This window comes from Mauremys reevesii, linkage group 1 (assembly GCF_016161935.1).
Source record: "Mauremys reevesii isolate NIE-2019 linkage group 1, ASM1616193v1, whole genome shotgun sequence".
Taxonomy (NCBI): domain Eukaryota; kingdom Metazoa; phylum Chordata; order Testudines; family Geoemydidae; genus Mauremys; species Mauremys reevesii.
This window is the reverse complement of record NC_052623.1, coordinates 195,095,410-195,109,057: the sequence shown is the minus strand read 5'-3', so window position 1 is coordinate 195,109,057 and position 13,648 is coordinate 195,095,410. Positions and strand designations below refer to the sequence as shown.

The window sequence follows — 13,648 nt, the reverse complement described above, 5'->3', positions numbered from 1 at the left end:
GGGCAAACTACGGCCCGTGAGCCGTTTTAATCTGGCCCTCAAGCTCACGCTGGGAAGCGGGGTCAGGGGCTGCTCCCGAAAGCAGCTGCATGGGCTCCTGCTCCACCACAGATCCTATGTGTAGGGGCAGCCTCATCTCTGCATGCTGCCCCCACCCCCAAGTGCCGCCCTTGCAGCTCCCATTGGCCAGGAACCACAGCCAATGGGAGCTGCAGGGGCGGTGCCTGAAGATGGGGCAGTGTGCAGAGTTGCCTGTCTGCGCCTCCGCATAAGGAGCCGGAGAAGGGACATGCCGCTGGGAGCCGCTTGAGGTAATCACCGCTCAGAGCCTGCACCCCATAGCCTTTCCCCACACCCCAACCCCCTGCCCCAGCCCTGATCTCCCTCCTGCCCTTCGAACCCTTCAGCCCCAGCCCAGAGCACCCTCTACCCCAAACCCCTCATCCCCAGCCCACTCCAGAGCCCGCACCCCACTCCAGCACCCCAGCCCAGAGCCGCCTCCTGCACCCTGAACTCTTCATTTCTGGCCCCACCCTGGAGCCCCCAAGCCCAACCAGAGCCCTCACCCTCTCCCATATACCAACCCCAATTTTGTGAAGATTCATTGCCTGCCATACAATTTCTATTCCCAGATCTGGTCCTTGGGCCAAAAAGTTTGCCCATCTCTGCACTAGACATGTGTACTTCATTTCTCTTGTGCTTTTTTATGCATACATATTCTTTCAAATAGAGAGGAGATGAAGTGAATTAGAATGAAATTGAAAGGTGGAAAATTCAAAATGGATAAAAGCACTTTTTTCATAAAACACACAATAGCATGTGGAACTCAGTGCTATAAGATGTTGCTGAGCCCAAAAGCTTAGCAGGATTCACAAAGAGTCAGACATCTATAGGGATAACAAAAATATCTAGAATTAATCTAATAAGTATAAAACCCCCCAAGTATTCAAAGCTATTCAGTGTCTCATGTTTCAGAGCATAAATCAAACTTTTAACTATTGAAGGTCAGGGGAAAAACCTTCCCTAGGCATGTTATCCCATAAGGTGGTACTATGGGGTTTCTTCTGCCTTCCTTTGAAGGAACTGATACTGGCTACTGTTTTAGACAGGATACTGAACTGAATGACTGATCTGATCCAGCATGAAAAATGCATATGTTCCTCTGCCAGTTCTGTCAGTCTATTAACAAGTGTAATACTACGATCGGCTTATCTGCAAATGACTGACATTTTTTGGAAGTTAATATAATAATGTAAATAAACATACTGGTATAATATCCTAGAGATGGAAGATCTTCATTTGTTTATATAGTAGAAACAGAAAAAGCCTCTCCACACCATCCTTAAATTCCAGTCCTGTTCCGTATATGACTAAATCTTAATTTGAAAACATAGTTTAGTTTCCATGACTATTCAGTCCTTCAACCATCTGCCAAAGGCTCTAATTGTGCCTGAGATGTTCATGTTGCAGACAGATATCTACTACAACCAGGACCGATGCCACCTACTCGTGTCCCATAGGCGACTGAACATCTCAGTCTGAGGGTATGGCTACACTTACAAATCTGCAGCGCTGGTAGTTGCAGCGCTGGTCGTCCAGCTGTGCAGGGCCAGCGCTGGTGTGTGGCCACACTCACAGCTACCAGCGCTGCAGTGTGGCCACATTTGCAGCGCTGTTGGGAGTGATGAATTATGGGCAGCTATCCCAGCGTTCAAGTGGCAACAACGTGCTTTTCAAAAGAGGGGGGTGTGGGGCAGTGTGACAGGGACCGGGGGTGGAGGAAAGAGAGAGTGGATTTTTGGAACTGACACTGCAAAATCAGAAAATTTTCCAACCCCCTTACTGTTAACTGCAAACAGCCTGCATCCAACATACTCTCTTTCCCCCCTCTGCCCCCTCCCCCCGTTTCTCTCAAGCAAAGCAAACACTCAACCCCTGTGAATGACTCCTTTTCTCGCTGCTGGTCAAGCAAAATGCAAACACTCAATCCCTGTGAATCACGCAGGGAGGAGGATCTCATTTGATTGTTCACAGATTGATCACAGCAAACAGGAGCTGATAAGCAGCTCTGGTAGAGCAGCTCCAGTAGCAACAACGGAGCTCCAGAGGTTCACAACAAAACAAAGAGAGGCTGCATAACAAAACAAAGAGAGTAATTTAGTTAAAAGCATTCTGGGATACACCCTTATTCCCTGGAGGCCAATAACAGCGCTGGTGTGTGGCCACACTTGATGACCAGCGCTGCAGCACCAGCGCTGCAATCCTTATTCCCCATGCTGAGTGAGGTGTACGGCCAGCGCTGCAGCCAGGGAGTTGCAGTGCTGGAAGTGCCCTGCAGGTGTGGCCACTTACTAATTGCAACGCTGGAAAGCCTCCACCAGCACTGCAACTCAAGTGTAGCCATACCCTCAATCAATTTTGGTAACTGCTGATTTGATCTAGAGGTGTACAAGTGAAAATTTTCATATCCCATCACCCAGTCCACTCTAATTTAAGTAAAGTAGGAAATGCACACAATTTCTTCTAGACTAGATCTGTTCTGAATGTGTTATAATCTGAGATGAAAAGGAACCCCATCACAGCTTTGGACCTCATCCATACTACTTGGCTATTAATGTGGTAGGATTCACTGTAACATCTGAGCACCACACAGAAAATAAAGGAGCTTATTCTTCGCATACTTGTGATACACAAAAGTAATATTCCCTTTTTAAAGTTGAGGATTGAGGCACAGAGCAACGCTGTAATGTGGGCAGTGTAGACACGCTTTATCGCTGGGGGAGAGCTCTCCTGGAGATAAAAATAAACAAAACCCACCCCGAATGAGCAGTCTATACTGGCGCTTTTCAGTGCTAAAACTTTTGTGTTTTCACACCCCTGAAGGACAAGTTTTAGTGCTGAAAGTGGTAGTGTAGATACAACCTGAGTCAGAGCGTATACTTGAATCTGCATTTTATAAACCAGTCCTGTACCTTAGCCACCATATCATCCCCTTTATTCTGCACTGCCATTTTTGGCTTGGCTCTAACCATGGTTTAGATTTGCTTACAACATATTTAGGACTGTTAATGGTAATCAGCTGACAATATTTTGCCTGTCAGAGATGTAGCTGGCACATGGTTGGTTTCCTGTAAATGGACATGACTTTTTTTGTAACGTAGAATGGATACCCTATTCATGTTTGTGTAGCTAGCTGGTCTGGTTGGTCCTCACAGAGCTGAGAGAACAGTGGTAGGACATCCGAATGCACTGCCACCAAATGTACGTGATTTCTGAACATTCTATTTTTCTTCATTTAACTGCTCAGATTTTCCCAGATGCCCTGAAAAGGATATAGGCAATTTATGGTACACCGCTACCTCGATATAATGCCACCCGATATAACACGAATTTGGATATAACGCGGTATAGCAGTGCTCGGGGTGGGGGCTGCGCACTCCGGTGGATCAAAGCAATTTCAATATAACACAATTTCACCTATAACGCGGCAAGATTTTTTTGGCTCCCAAGGACAGCATTGTATCGAGGTAGAGGTGTAGTTGTAAATGCATGAATACTGTTGTAGCAAAAATGGTACTGTGTGGACACAAATGGAACAGTGTTATTGGTAACTGGTTAATGTGACCGTGCTGATATGTGGATTACCAATGAAAGCCGTAGCATGGACACAGCCATGGATGGGAATTAAATGACCTTCATATTAATCTCACATTCTTTTTTGTGGTGATAACCTATCCTGAGTTTAAGCAGTTAAGGAATATTTTCGACGTATTTCTAAATGTGTGTTTCATACAGTCTTAGATAAAGTAGTATATCGTAGTTCAGTTTCTGATAACTTTAGGCATAGAAGGATTAGTTTTTTATCAATTAAATGTCAGTAAATGTCAGTTTCATCGTACACACACAAAATAATAAATATCAATTTCCATCAGTGATAACAGAAATTTACAGATAGGCAAAATAAAAAAAAATGTTACTTAAGAACTTAATAGTTTTATTTAAGGATATTTACTCTGTATATTTTGATTTGTGATGTTGATAGTTTGTTTTAATGGTTATAAAGCTTTACCTTTTTAAATCCCAATATCTACTTTAATTAAATACACCTCCACTCTGATATAACGTGACCCGATATAACACAAATTTGGATATAACGTGGTAAAGCAGTGCTCGCGGGGTACAGGGCTGCGCACTGCAGTGGATCAAAGCAAGCTTGATATAACACGGTTTCACCTATAACGCGGTAAGGTTTTTTTGGCTCCCGAGAACAGCGTTATATCGGGTTAGAGGTGTAATTGTCTGACCTCCCCATAATTTCCCATGAGTGTGAAAATTTACATTGATAAAAATTGAATTCTCTAAAGCTTACTTTGAACATTGTAATGCTTTAGTGATATACAAGATTCTTCAACAGTTTATTTTGTGTTCCTAGTACGACCACAGTCTCAATTTTAATTGTTTAGGGTTTAGTTTGGACTGGCTGATTTTTACAAATGTTAATAGTGTAAAAACATAAAAAGCCAGGACTGCTTAGGCATCAGTAATTAACAATTGTAAACATATTGCATGCCGACACAAATCAGACTAATAAAATGTTTGCACACAAGATGTGAACTTCTTTTTAAAGGGTTTTCTAACCATTAAACCAACAAACAAATGTAGTTTATTCTGTTTGGGCTTTTTTGTAAACAGTTAACTGAAATGTCCAGTACATTTCAAAGAAAGTCCCTTGTCTTGGAAGTGGTGAGACTTCCAATTCTCCATGTATTTGTGCCTTTCAAGGAAAAAGTACAGACTTGCTCTTGACTTTAGGAATAAGGAATGTCAATCAGAAAAAACGGTTGTTTTCTGAGGAGTATCTTTAGTCTTCCTCTGTCATAAAAAGCAAAAGGGGCACAAACCCATTTTTTTCCCCACTTAGTGACATTTAAAGTGGTAGGTCTTAATATAGCTGCAGATTATACCTTTTTCTTCTGTTGCAAAAGAAAAGCGTGTATTTAAGCATAGAGCATAATTGCTAATCTGATAGCATGTAAGAAGAATTCTTCCTCCACTGCTTTTTGAAAAGAGTCAGTCAGAAATGATTTTTGGTCCATATTTTGTGGTGTAAGAAGGAAAAGGCTTCTTCCTTTATATTTTTGCTTTATCAAAATGAAAGAACATGAAAAAATTATATACGAAACATCTTAAGTGTTGCATCCTAGAGGAATGAATTGTGATTTTATATTGATATCTCTATTAAACCTGCTACTTAAAAGCTTTTTTTCCCCCTTTATAAACTATAGACCTTTTTTTTACTATTTCTGGCGAAAGAGAACATTCTCTATTGTAATACAGGTTTGTGACTGTTTTCCCTATAGATTGTTGAAGACTATGCTGGAAGATGGCAGGTTCCTTTGCCTCAGCTTCAGGTGCTTCAGACAGCTCTTTGTTGTTTCACGTCTGCCTGTGTATCATTCCCAGCTGAATGTGAGCACGTACAATATGTTTTGAGTAGCCTAGCTTTGTAAGTACATCCTTTTTCCTATTAACTCCATTTACAGGCTAACTGTTAGTGTTCTACTTTTGCAATGAAAGCAGCATGTCATAAGAGGTTCTGTTTTGTAAAGGCAGTCTTACTTTCTACTATTTAAATACACAAGACCAAACTTATTCCTGGTTAATTAAATAATTGAAGCTCTGAAAGGGATGACTTTACCTGTTCTTTTTATATCACATTTACTCAAAGAACATGCTCAGGTCAAACTTGTGAAAGTGTTGTACAGTTTCTTTTAACAAAACCACCTAGTTAACAATAGAAGTGTGCCTGTGATCATTTTATATTTCACTGACATTTTAAATGTTCTATTCGCTTGAAATATTTGCAAACCAAACCTTGTGGCAATAAATGGCCATGAACAAAAGTGAAATTGATGGTACACGTCTGTTGTCCAAGCAGAGAGATGCAAAAAGTAAATAAACTAAAAATTATTGTAATAGCCTAAGGTTTTTGTAACAGGAAAAGATTTGTTTAAATTGTGACTCTCTAAATCTGATTCTTCAACAAAACACTTTTTGGAGAAGAATTTGTTACACAAGATAGTTAAGAAAACATTTTTCTTTTGAGGAAAAGATTTGTTTAGGGCTAATATACACTCTTCAACTGATGATTTTGTTATCCTGTTAATTTGCCCTAACAAACCTCACCGTCACATTTATTGTCTGACTCAATAAAGTAGATGCCAAAAACTTGAAAATGTCTAAATAAAAACAGTTCTTGTATTCTATAGATATTGGCTCCTGTCATCAGTAGGTGGAGAGAGGAAATTTGAAAGCATACTGAGTGCGGCTTTCATAAATAAGAGCAAGTTCCGGATGAGTAAATGAGTTAATTTTTTGTCCAGCAGATGGAACAGTTCTGTCTTGCTGAGCTGTGGTTTTAACTGTTCTTAGTTTGTTTTTGTTACTAGTTTTACTTGGTCAGAATTAGTCATCTCAATGTGGGATTTTGTGTTAGCTCCATGAACTGAGGGTTAGAAAAATATCTGTAAGGGAACACTTTATTGGTCTTTACATCTCCTGCTTGCATCTTCAGAGTGAGCTGGCAGATCCACCTTTTTTACTTTCTTTGAACGACCATCACTAATTCCAAGAGACTTAAAGCTTCTATTTTGTGCACTCATAATATACTTTAAAAAAGTGAAACTGAAGAGTAGGGTAGAGTAGATTTATGTGGAGATATAACTCTTAAAAGTGAATAATTGTTGAGTGAAACCAGAAAAAATAGATGTATCAAAATATGGTGGTCAAGTACTTGAGGATAAACTACTTGCCCCATAGAGTAGAATGAATATAGTCATAGTATCTCCTTTTAGAAAAAGATCAGTTATTGTCTGAAGCATGATTCAGGTTGTTTAATACCTGGCTCATAGTTGATGCTTATTACCTACTGTGAATACATTCTAAGAAAGATTTAGTGTTTCAGGGTAGGGACAATACCTTCATATGTGTCTGTACAGGACATAGCACAATGTCATTTTGATCCTGAGTGGGGTCTGTGGGGCCTACTGCAACACAAATAATAAATAACTGTGGCATCAAATTTAGTGTCTGTCCTAGTCTAGATTAGGTACTGATCAGAAATTGAGGCCAGTTGCCCAGGGAGGGAATGAGTTTCACAGTCATCTGCTATCACCCCTTATGTTAAACCTATGCGCATGAGTTTGGGGCTGGATTGTCCTTAATAGCTTGCTTGCCCCCAGCTTATGAATTTGAGGAGCACTGAGCACAAAACAAAGTATTTTTTCCCCAAAAAACTGCTTTGGTTGGCTTAGTTTTGCTGTGATGTCACAAAATGATTCTGGGACATAACAGTTACCAAGGAAACATTGCTGAAGTATGTTAGCCCTAAGGGTGTTGAAGTCTTAGTCTTTCGGAAAATACACCATACATAATACAAAGTCCTAGCTCTTAAAGGAGAGAGCAAGAAGGAGGGAAAAGGAAGGGGAAAAAAAAGTAGAAAAAACTGGAATCTGCCTGACCCCATATGGGCTTTCTCCATACTTGAGCAGGGTTTCCTTGGTAACCAGATGGTAAACTACTGAGAGCAGGGACTGTTCTCTCTGTGCACTTACTAAGCAAACCATTCATAATAAATGAGGCAGCATCTATATTCACTTTAATACAGGAGCTGTGTACTGGGATCATTGGTAAACAAACATACAAGCACTGACTTGTAGCACCTATGTTATCTGAAAAGATGTTGCAAATGGCAGTAAACAACATGAATGTAAATGTCAGATCACATTTTGGAGCATCAGGAGACATGAAATTGACTACTATAATTTTGATATTCATGTAAAAAGATTGATGGAGAAGGAAGTTTTCAGTCTTGTTTTGAATGGCCATCTGAGCCTGCTGGTTTAAGCGTGCAGAACATATTGAAGGTGAAGAAATATGAACTTTAGAGCTGCAATTCAGTTTTAATAAAAACTAGAATGAAGATATTTGCAGATGATCCCAAATTCGATCAGAAACCAAATAAAAACACATAATTAGAGTTACTGTAGTCTTTCCCAAGCAGTGTGAGAGTTCCCGAGGCTGGTAGTTTTCCAAACAATCACATGACGCATGGCTTCTGCTGCAAGTAAAATGTGTGACTTAAACTTACTGATCTCACTTCAGATTGGCAATGAGAATTTGTGGTTAGCAGAAAGGATTTGTTGTTTCAATTGGCAAAATTGATTAAAATTTCCTTTAGGATTGAGATTAAAGGGCCATTGTGCAAAAGAACCGTTACAGCTTTGAATATGAAGGAAGGTGCAAAAATTGACCATGCCATTTTAAAAAGAGACTCTGATGTAGAATATCTCAATTTTTTTGACAAATTCAAAGTAATTTTTTGATTCATCATTGGATAGAGAAGAATTAGGTGCATCTTAATGTAGAAGTAGCCCAACTCTTAATTACTTCCAAACAAAGCCTATTATTGTAGATAATGTTCTTCCCTTTATAAAGAACATGACTTTTAGATAAATGTTCGTTGGCCTGGTCTATGTTTAAAATGTAGATCAACCTAGCTGTGTCACTCAAGGGTTTGAAAAATTCATACCCTGAGCACTGTAGTTAAGCTAAGAACATAAGAACGGCCATACTGAGTCAGACCAAAGGTCCATCGAGCCCAGTATCCTGTCTGCCAACAGTGGCCAGTGCCAGGTGCCCAGAGGGAGTGAATAATAGGTAATGATCAAGTGATATCTCTCCTGCTATCCATCTCCACCCTCTGACAAACAGAGTCTAGGGACAGCATTCCTTACGCATTCTGACTAATAGCCATTAATGGACTTAACCTCCATGAATTTATCTAGTTCTCTTTTAAACCCTGTTCTAGTCCTAGACTTCACAACTTCCTCAGCTGACCTAGCTTCCAGCGTAGAAATGACTTAAGCCGACTGAAGAATTATTTAATCAACCTAGCTGTTGCCGCTTGGTGAGGTAGATTACCTACACTGATGGAAAGACCACATTCGTTAATGTAGAAGTGTCTACACTACAGCAGTGCAGCTGTGCTGCCTGTAGTGTAGATATGCCTTTACTGTTCACCTTAGATCTTCCTGACATTTGTACATACCTTAATTCCTTTCGATCAGTTTAGTGTTGAAGCTAGAGTAAAACAATTTGATTTTACTTTAGGAGATCTTTGGAAACTGAATTTCAAAAGAACTGAATATAGAAAGTGAATTTTAATTGGTTATTTTCTAGGTAACTTATGAACTGTTAAGTTGACCAAAACTTTTAAGCTGTTTTATAGTATCTGAAACTCTGTCTTTCACTACTTAAAGTTTATCTGATACCTACAGTTGGAGGAATAAGTGTTCCAGGCAACGGATAAGTTGTCTCCACCAGTAAGTTCTAAGATCATTCCCCTGTTATCTCCAGCAGCTGCAAAGGATGCTGGGATTTACACAGAAGCCCTGTTTGGGCCTTAATATTTCATGACAATCCATGGTTGATATCAGTCTGATAAACTTCAAGCTCCATTCTTACTAGCTTCTCTAACGGAAATGGAGCTTTGTCTGGTCTTGGGTACGTAAAACTATCTGGCTGTGGGAAGAAGGACCTTGGCTACTCTGGCCGTGCTCCAGAGCTTTGCGGCTGTTACACTTAGTGCCTTCATTACTTTATTCCCTTTCCCAAACTACTCTGAATTTGCATCTTCTGTGAATAAATAATTCAGCTATCTGACTCTAGAACTGCTCATAACTTTCCTAATCAGAACCTGCATGTAATATGGGCATGATTCTTGGCAGTTCCTCTGACTCCCAAAGGGTTGTGAATAGTAGAGTGAAACGGATCAGAATCTTGGACAGGTTTACACTTAAAATGCTGCATTGGCACAGATGCACCGCTGTAGCACTTATAAGAAGATGCTCCTATGTCGACGGGATGGCTTCTCCTGTTGGTGTAGTGAGCCCATCTTCCAGAGTGGCAGTAGCTATGTCAACAGGACAAGCTCTCTCGTTGGCGTAGTGCTGTCTACATGGGAGAGTTAGGTTGGTATAACTACATCACTCAAGGGTGCAGATTTTTCTCATCCCTGAGCAATGTAGTTATACCGATATGGGTCTGCAGTGTAGACCTGGCCTTAAGGTGAGGATAGTAACAGAGGCATAGGAACAGTCTGCAGATTTGGAAGACAATTTTGCATATATTTTACTTTGGATGCATACATTACACCCTTGCTATAATGTCCTTCCTAATAACGAACCTTCAGCTATAATAAACCTGGTCCCTGAATCCCACTTCCAGCCCCATGACTATGGCAGCACTGGAGGAGCTATCAGCTGTACCACCCCTCAGGGCGGTGGGGCTCTTTTGCTATAACGAACCCCTGGCTATAATGAACAAATGGCATGGATCCCAGTGGGTTCATTATAGCAATGGTGTTCTGTATTTGCAAAGTTACTTTTGGAACCCCAAAGGCTAGAAATTTAACTTTCTTCACATCTTAAAATCAGCAAAAATTGATGACTCGGGTCCTCAGCCCTTTTGCTACGAAGTTACTCATACTAGTAACCTGATTTTGGAAGCCTTTATTTTTTTTCTTTTACTGTTTGTAAAGTTTTAACAGGTTAACAGATCCTTGCTATGTAAATATCAGAAACAAAATAATCATTACAATAGTAAGCTTTTGTTTTGAGAGACACTGTAGGGTAATATAGTCATTGGATCTCTCTGTTTAACAGGGTTTAACATGTTATAGAGTGAGAATCCTTACAATACCCATAATGTGTTTCTAATGATTATATTAAATGGAGTGAAATTTCTGATCACACATTTAACAGACCAGGCATGTCTATCAAAAGATAATACTCCCCCCCACCCCCCCAAAATGAACAATTGTGCTTTTTTTTTTTGCTGGTGAATGTACTTTGGTGGAGCATTGAATAAATAGTAAACCAAATACGTTTGTCCTCTGTCTATTTTGCTGAGGACTTCATTGGTGCATTAATTTTTCATAACCACCTTTGATATTTGTTAGTTTTTTCAAGATTTCGAACACTGAGGGTGATTTTTAGTCCTGTTGTTGCCTTATCAAATAGCAGAATACTATTAGCAGTTAAGAAGGTAAATTTCTGTACTTTATTTTTATCTTTAAGGTACTGAAAAAAAATTTAGTGACTCTTCTTTAGAACTAGATGTAGTGGACCCCTACAGAAATCCGCTCCAGTAGCGTGGGAAGCTAAAATCGGTAGAGTAGAGTGTCAGCAGTGCTTAGCAGTACTTCTCAGGAGGGAAGTTAGTCTGCATTTTGCAGAGTGTGGAAGCTTTGTCAGTGGATACTTCACTGCTCTCCTTCTCTTCTCACATAGTGGCAAGTGGAATACTTCTAGCTAGTGACTTGCTGCAGGAGTTATCAAGGTTTGAGCTGTGAGTAGAACACAGTATCTTTGCAAGAAAAACTGCAGAGTAATAAAAGAAATTTTAAATCAAATCTTTTGAGAGAAAGGGATAGGGGAGGAGCAGTGAAAATAGGTCAGAATTAAGACCTACCAATTTTGTAGGCCAGTTTGAGTTTTGTCACACGGAAGCTAAATTAAGTCTCATTGGGTTGTGAACACAACACTTCATCATTCTTGAAAACCACCTTTAAAAAGTTTTCCATAGACAATACAAAACAAATTATCAACTGTTTAGTCATTTTTCTGGTACAACAGTTTCAATCACACATGACCTTGACAATCAATAAGAATGTAATGACGAGACAAAATAAGGAATGGAAAACTTGTGGGTGAGAAGGTAAATTACTTGTGACGTTGACATTTAATAGAAAGTAACATGTTAGGGGTTTAGTCTCTATCACCCAAGTCCTGTGCAAAGTATTATGCATCATGGAAGTATATTCTAGCATTTGTGAAAATTCAAATTGCTAAATTTTCTAACAGTCGAATACCCAGGCTTATAGAAATACAGCTTCAGAGTATTGCATGGAGACTTAACAGTGACTAGTGATAACTCAGGGCTTAAATTTTTGTGCAGTGCAATTAAAATTAATCCCATCTAGCAGCTGCTGTTAATGATATTCAAAGATCTGAAAATAAGAAATTTGTGAATCTTTTCCTGAGTGTTGTGGCTTTGAGTTTCAAAAATAAATTACGCAATTGTATTGCCATGTTTTTGTTACAATGGTACATTATGCATCTGGAAGGGAGACAATTTCACCTCATTCTGTTCAATTTCCATCTCCATGTCACATGCCTAGAGTGAGCAGAAACTAAGTTAAAGGTGATGTGCACAGTTCTGTTTTAATTTGTAGCATCATTTTGATATATAAAGGAAGTCAAAAGCATTTTCTGTCCCCAAAGCTTTTTTCTGTTTGTGTTGAGAAATATCAGATAGGTCCATTCCTGTGTTCTCTAGCAAAACGAGGGGACTGAGATCGTAATCATATTGGGAGTTTTCAGATCCAAAAGTTGAGGAAGTATCAACTCTTCAATCTATGTTCTTGCCTTCAGCTGCTGTTTAAGTTAACACTTGAAGTAAAAATCTCTAATTTGGTTTCATTTACATGATGCCTCTGATTTTTACAATCCTAGGAGTTACACAGTAGTTTGAGTTTTTAGGGGTGGGCCAGCCCCAAGTTTCTCATTTACAGCCAAAAATCTTGAGTTAACTGGTGCAGAACTGAGGATAGCTTTCATACATTGTGGGTGGGATTTTCAATGTTGAGCATTTTTTGCCTAACTCTTACTGTTGATATAAATTGGGTCAGAGTCAAACGAATGGTAAATGCTTTGGAAAACACTACTCTGTATTTTAACAGCTGTGATATGTAATACAGTTTGTAATAGTTTTTGTAGTTTGACTGCCTAAATACCAAATAATTTCAGGACCCCTAGCTCTGAAGACAGCTGAAATGATTTGCTTTTGTTTGGTTTGGTTTTTGACTTGTCATTACTTGTGTTTATAGGAGTTTTTTTGAATTGCTGCTGTTCTTTGGAAAAGATGAATTCTATGAAGATCCTTTAAAAGATATTCTAGGTTCAATTCAGGTAATACCAGTTGCTGCTTGCTTCTATGTTTGTTTTTGTAAAATACAATTTTTGGTTTTTGAAGATCAGCCTGTTTGTAGAAAGTCATGCTTTCATGAGTGTTTTGGAGGATACAAGCATTGGTAGAACACTTCAGTAGAGTGAAGAAAGATAGTGAGCCATTGTATTTACACTTCCCGTCTCTGTAATTTTATCAGAGGAAAAATCTTTTAGTACACTTGCCATTGCTACTACTGTTCATATCAAAAGCCTAAATAAAACTAGAGCACAATCCTTGTTTTGTAATGATGAACAGATTATTAAGATTCTATTTTGTGAATTTGCTTTAAGAGACCGGAAAAAAAAATTTAAATAAAGATCCCATCACCAAGTTAATTTCTGACAGCTTTCCTTAAAATATCTGACCAGAGTTCAGTGTCGTTCAAGTAATCAAGTGTTCCAGGTTATGATTTAAATCTACAGTTTCCTCATCCACAGTTTTAGACAATGGACTGAAAAAGCAAATCTGTTATCTTTAATTGCTTAGGACTAGGCTGTGTTCACACTTGCCTTATGTGTTGGGCATTAGAGGATGCTAACATCTAATAACTGCTTTACAATTGTACAGTAATGTTCTC

At 39.2% G+C, this 13,648-nt stretch overlaps 1 protein-coding gene across 2 annotated transcripts in view; it reads left to right on the top strand.

Annotated features, from left to right (window-relative positions):
- ZNF654 (zinc finger protein 654) overlaps positions 1-13,648 on the top strand; it is a 56,703-nt gene that overhangs the window by 16,562 nt on the left and 26,493 nt on the right. For both annotated transcript variants that reach the window (XM_039523956.1, XM_039523947.1), the window contains exons 2-3: positions 5,361-5,506; positions 12,950-13,031. Coding sequence is in view for 1 of the 2 variants with exons in the window: in XM_039523947.1 (XP_039379881.1) it covers positions 5,361-5,506; positions 12,950-13,031 (228 nt within the window). In the remaining variant the exon portion in view is untranslated. The remainder of the gene's footprint in view (positions 1-5,360; positions 5,507-12,949; positions 13,032-13,648) is intronic.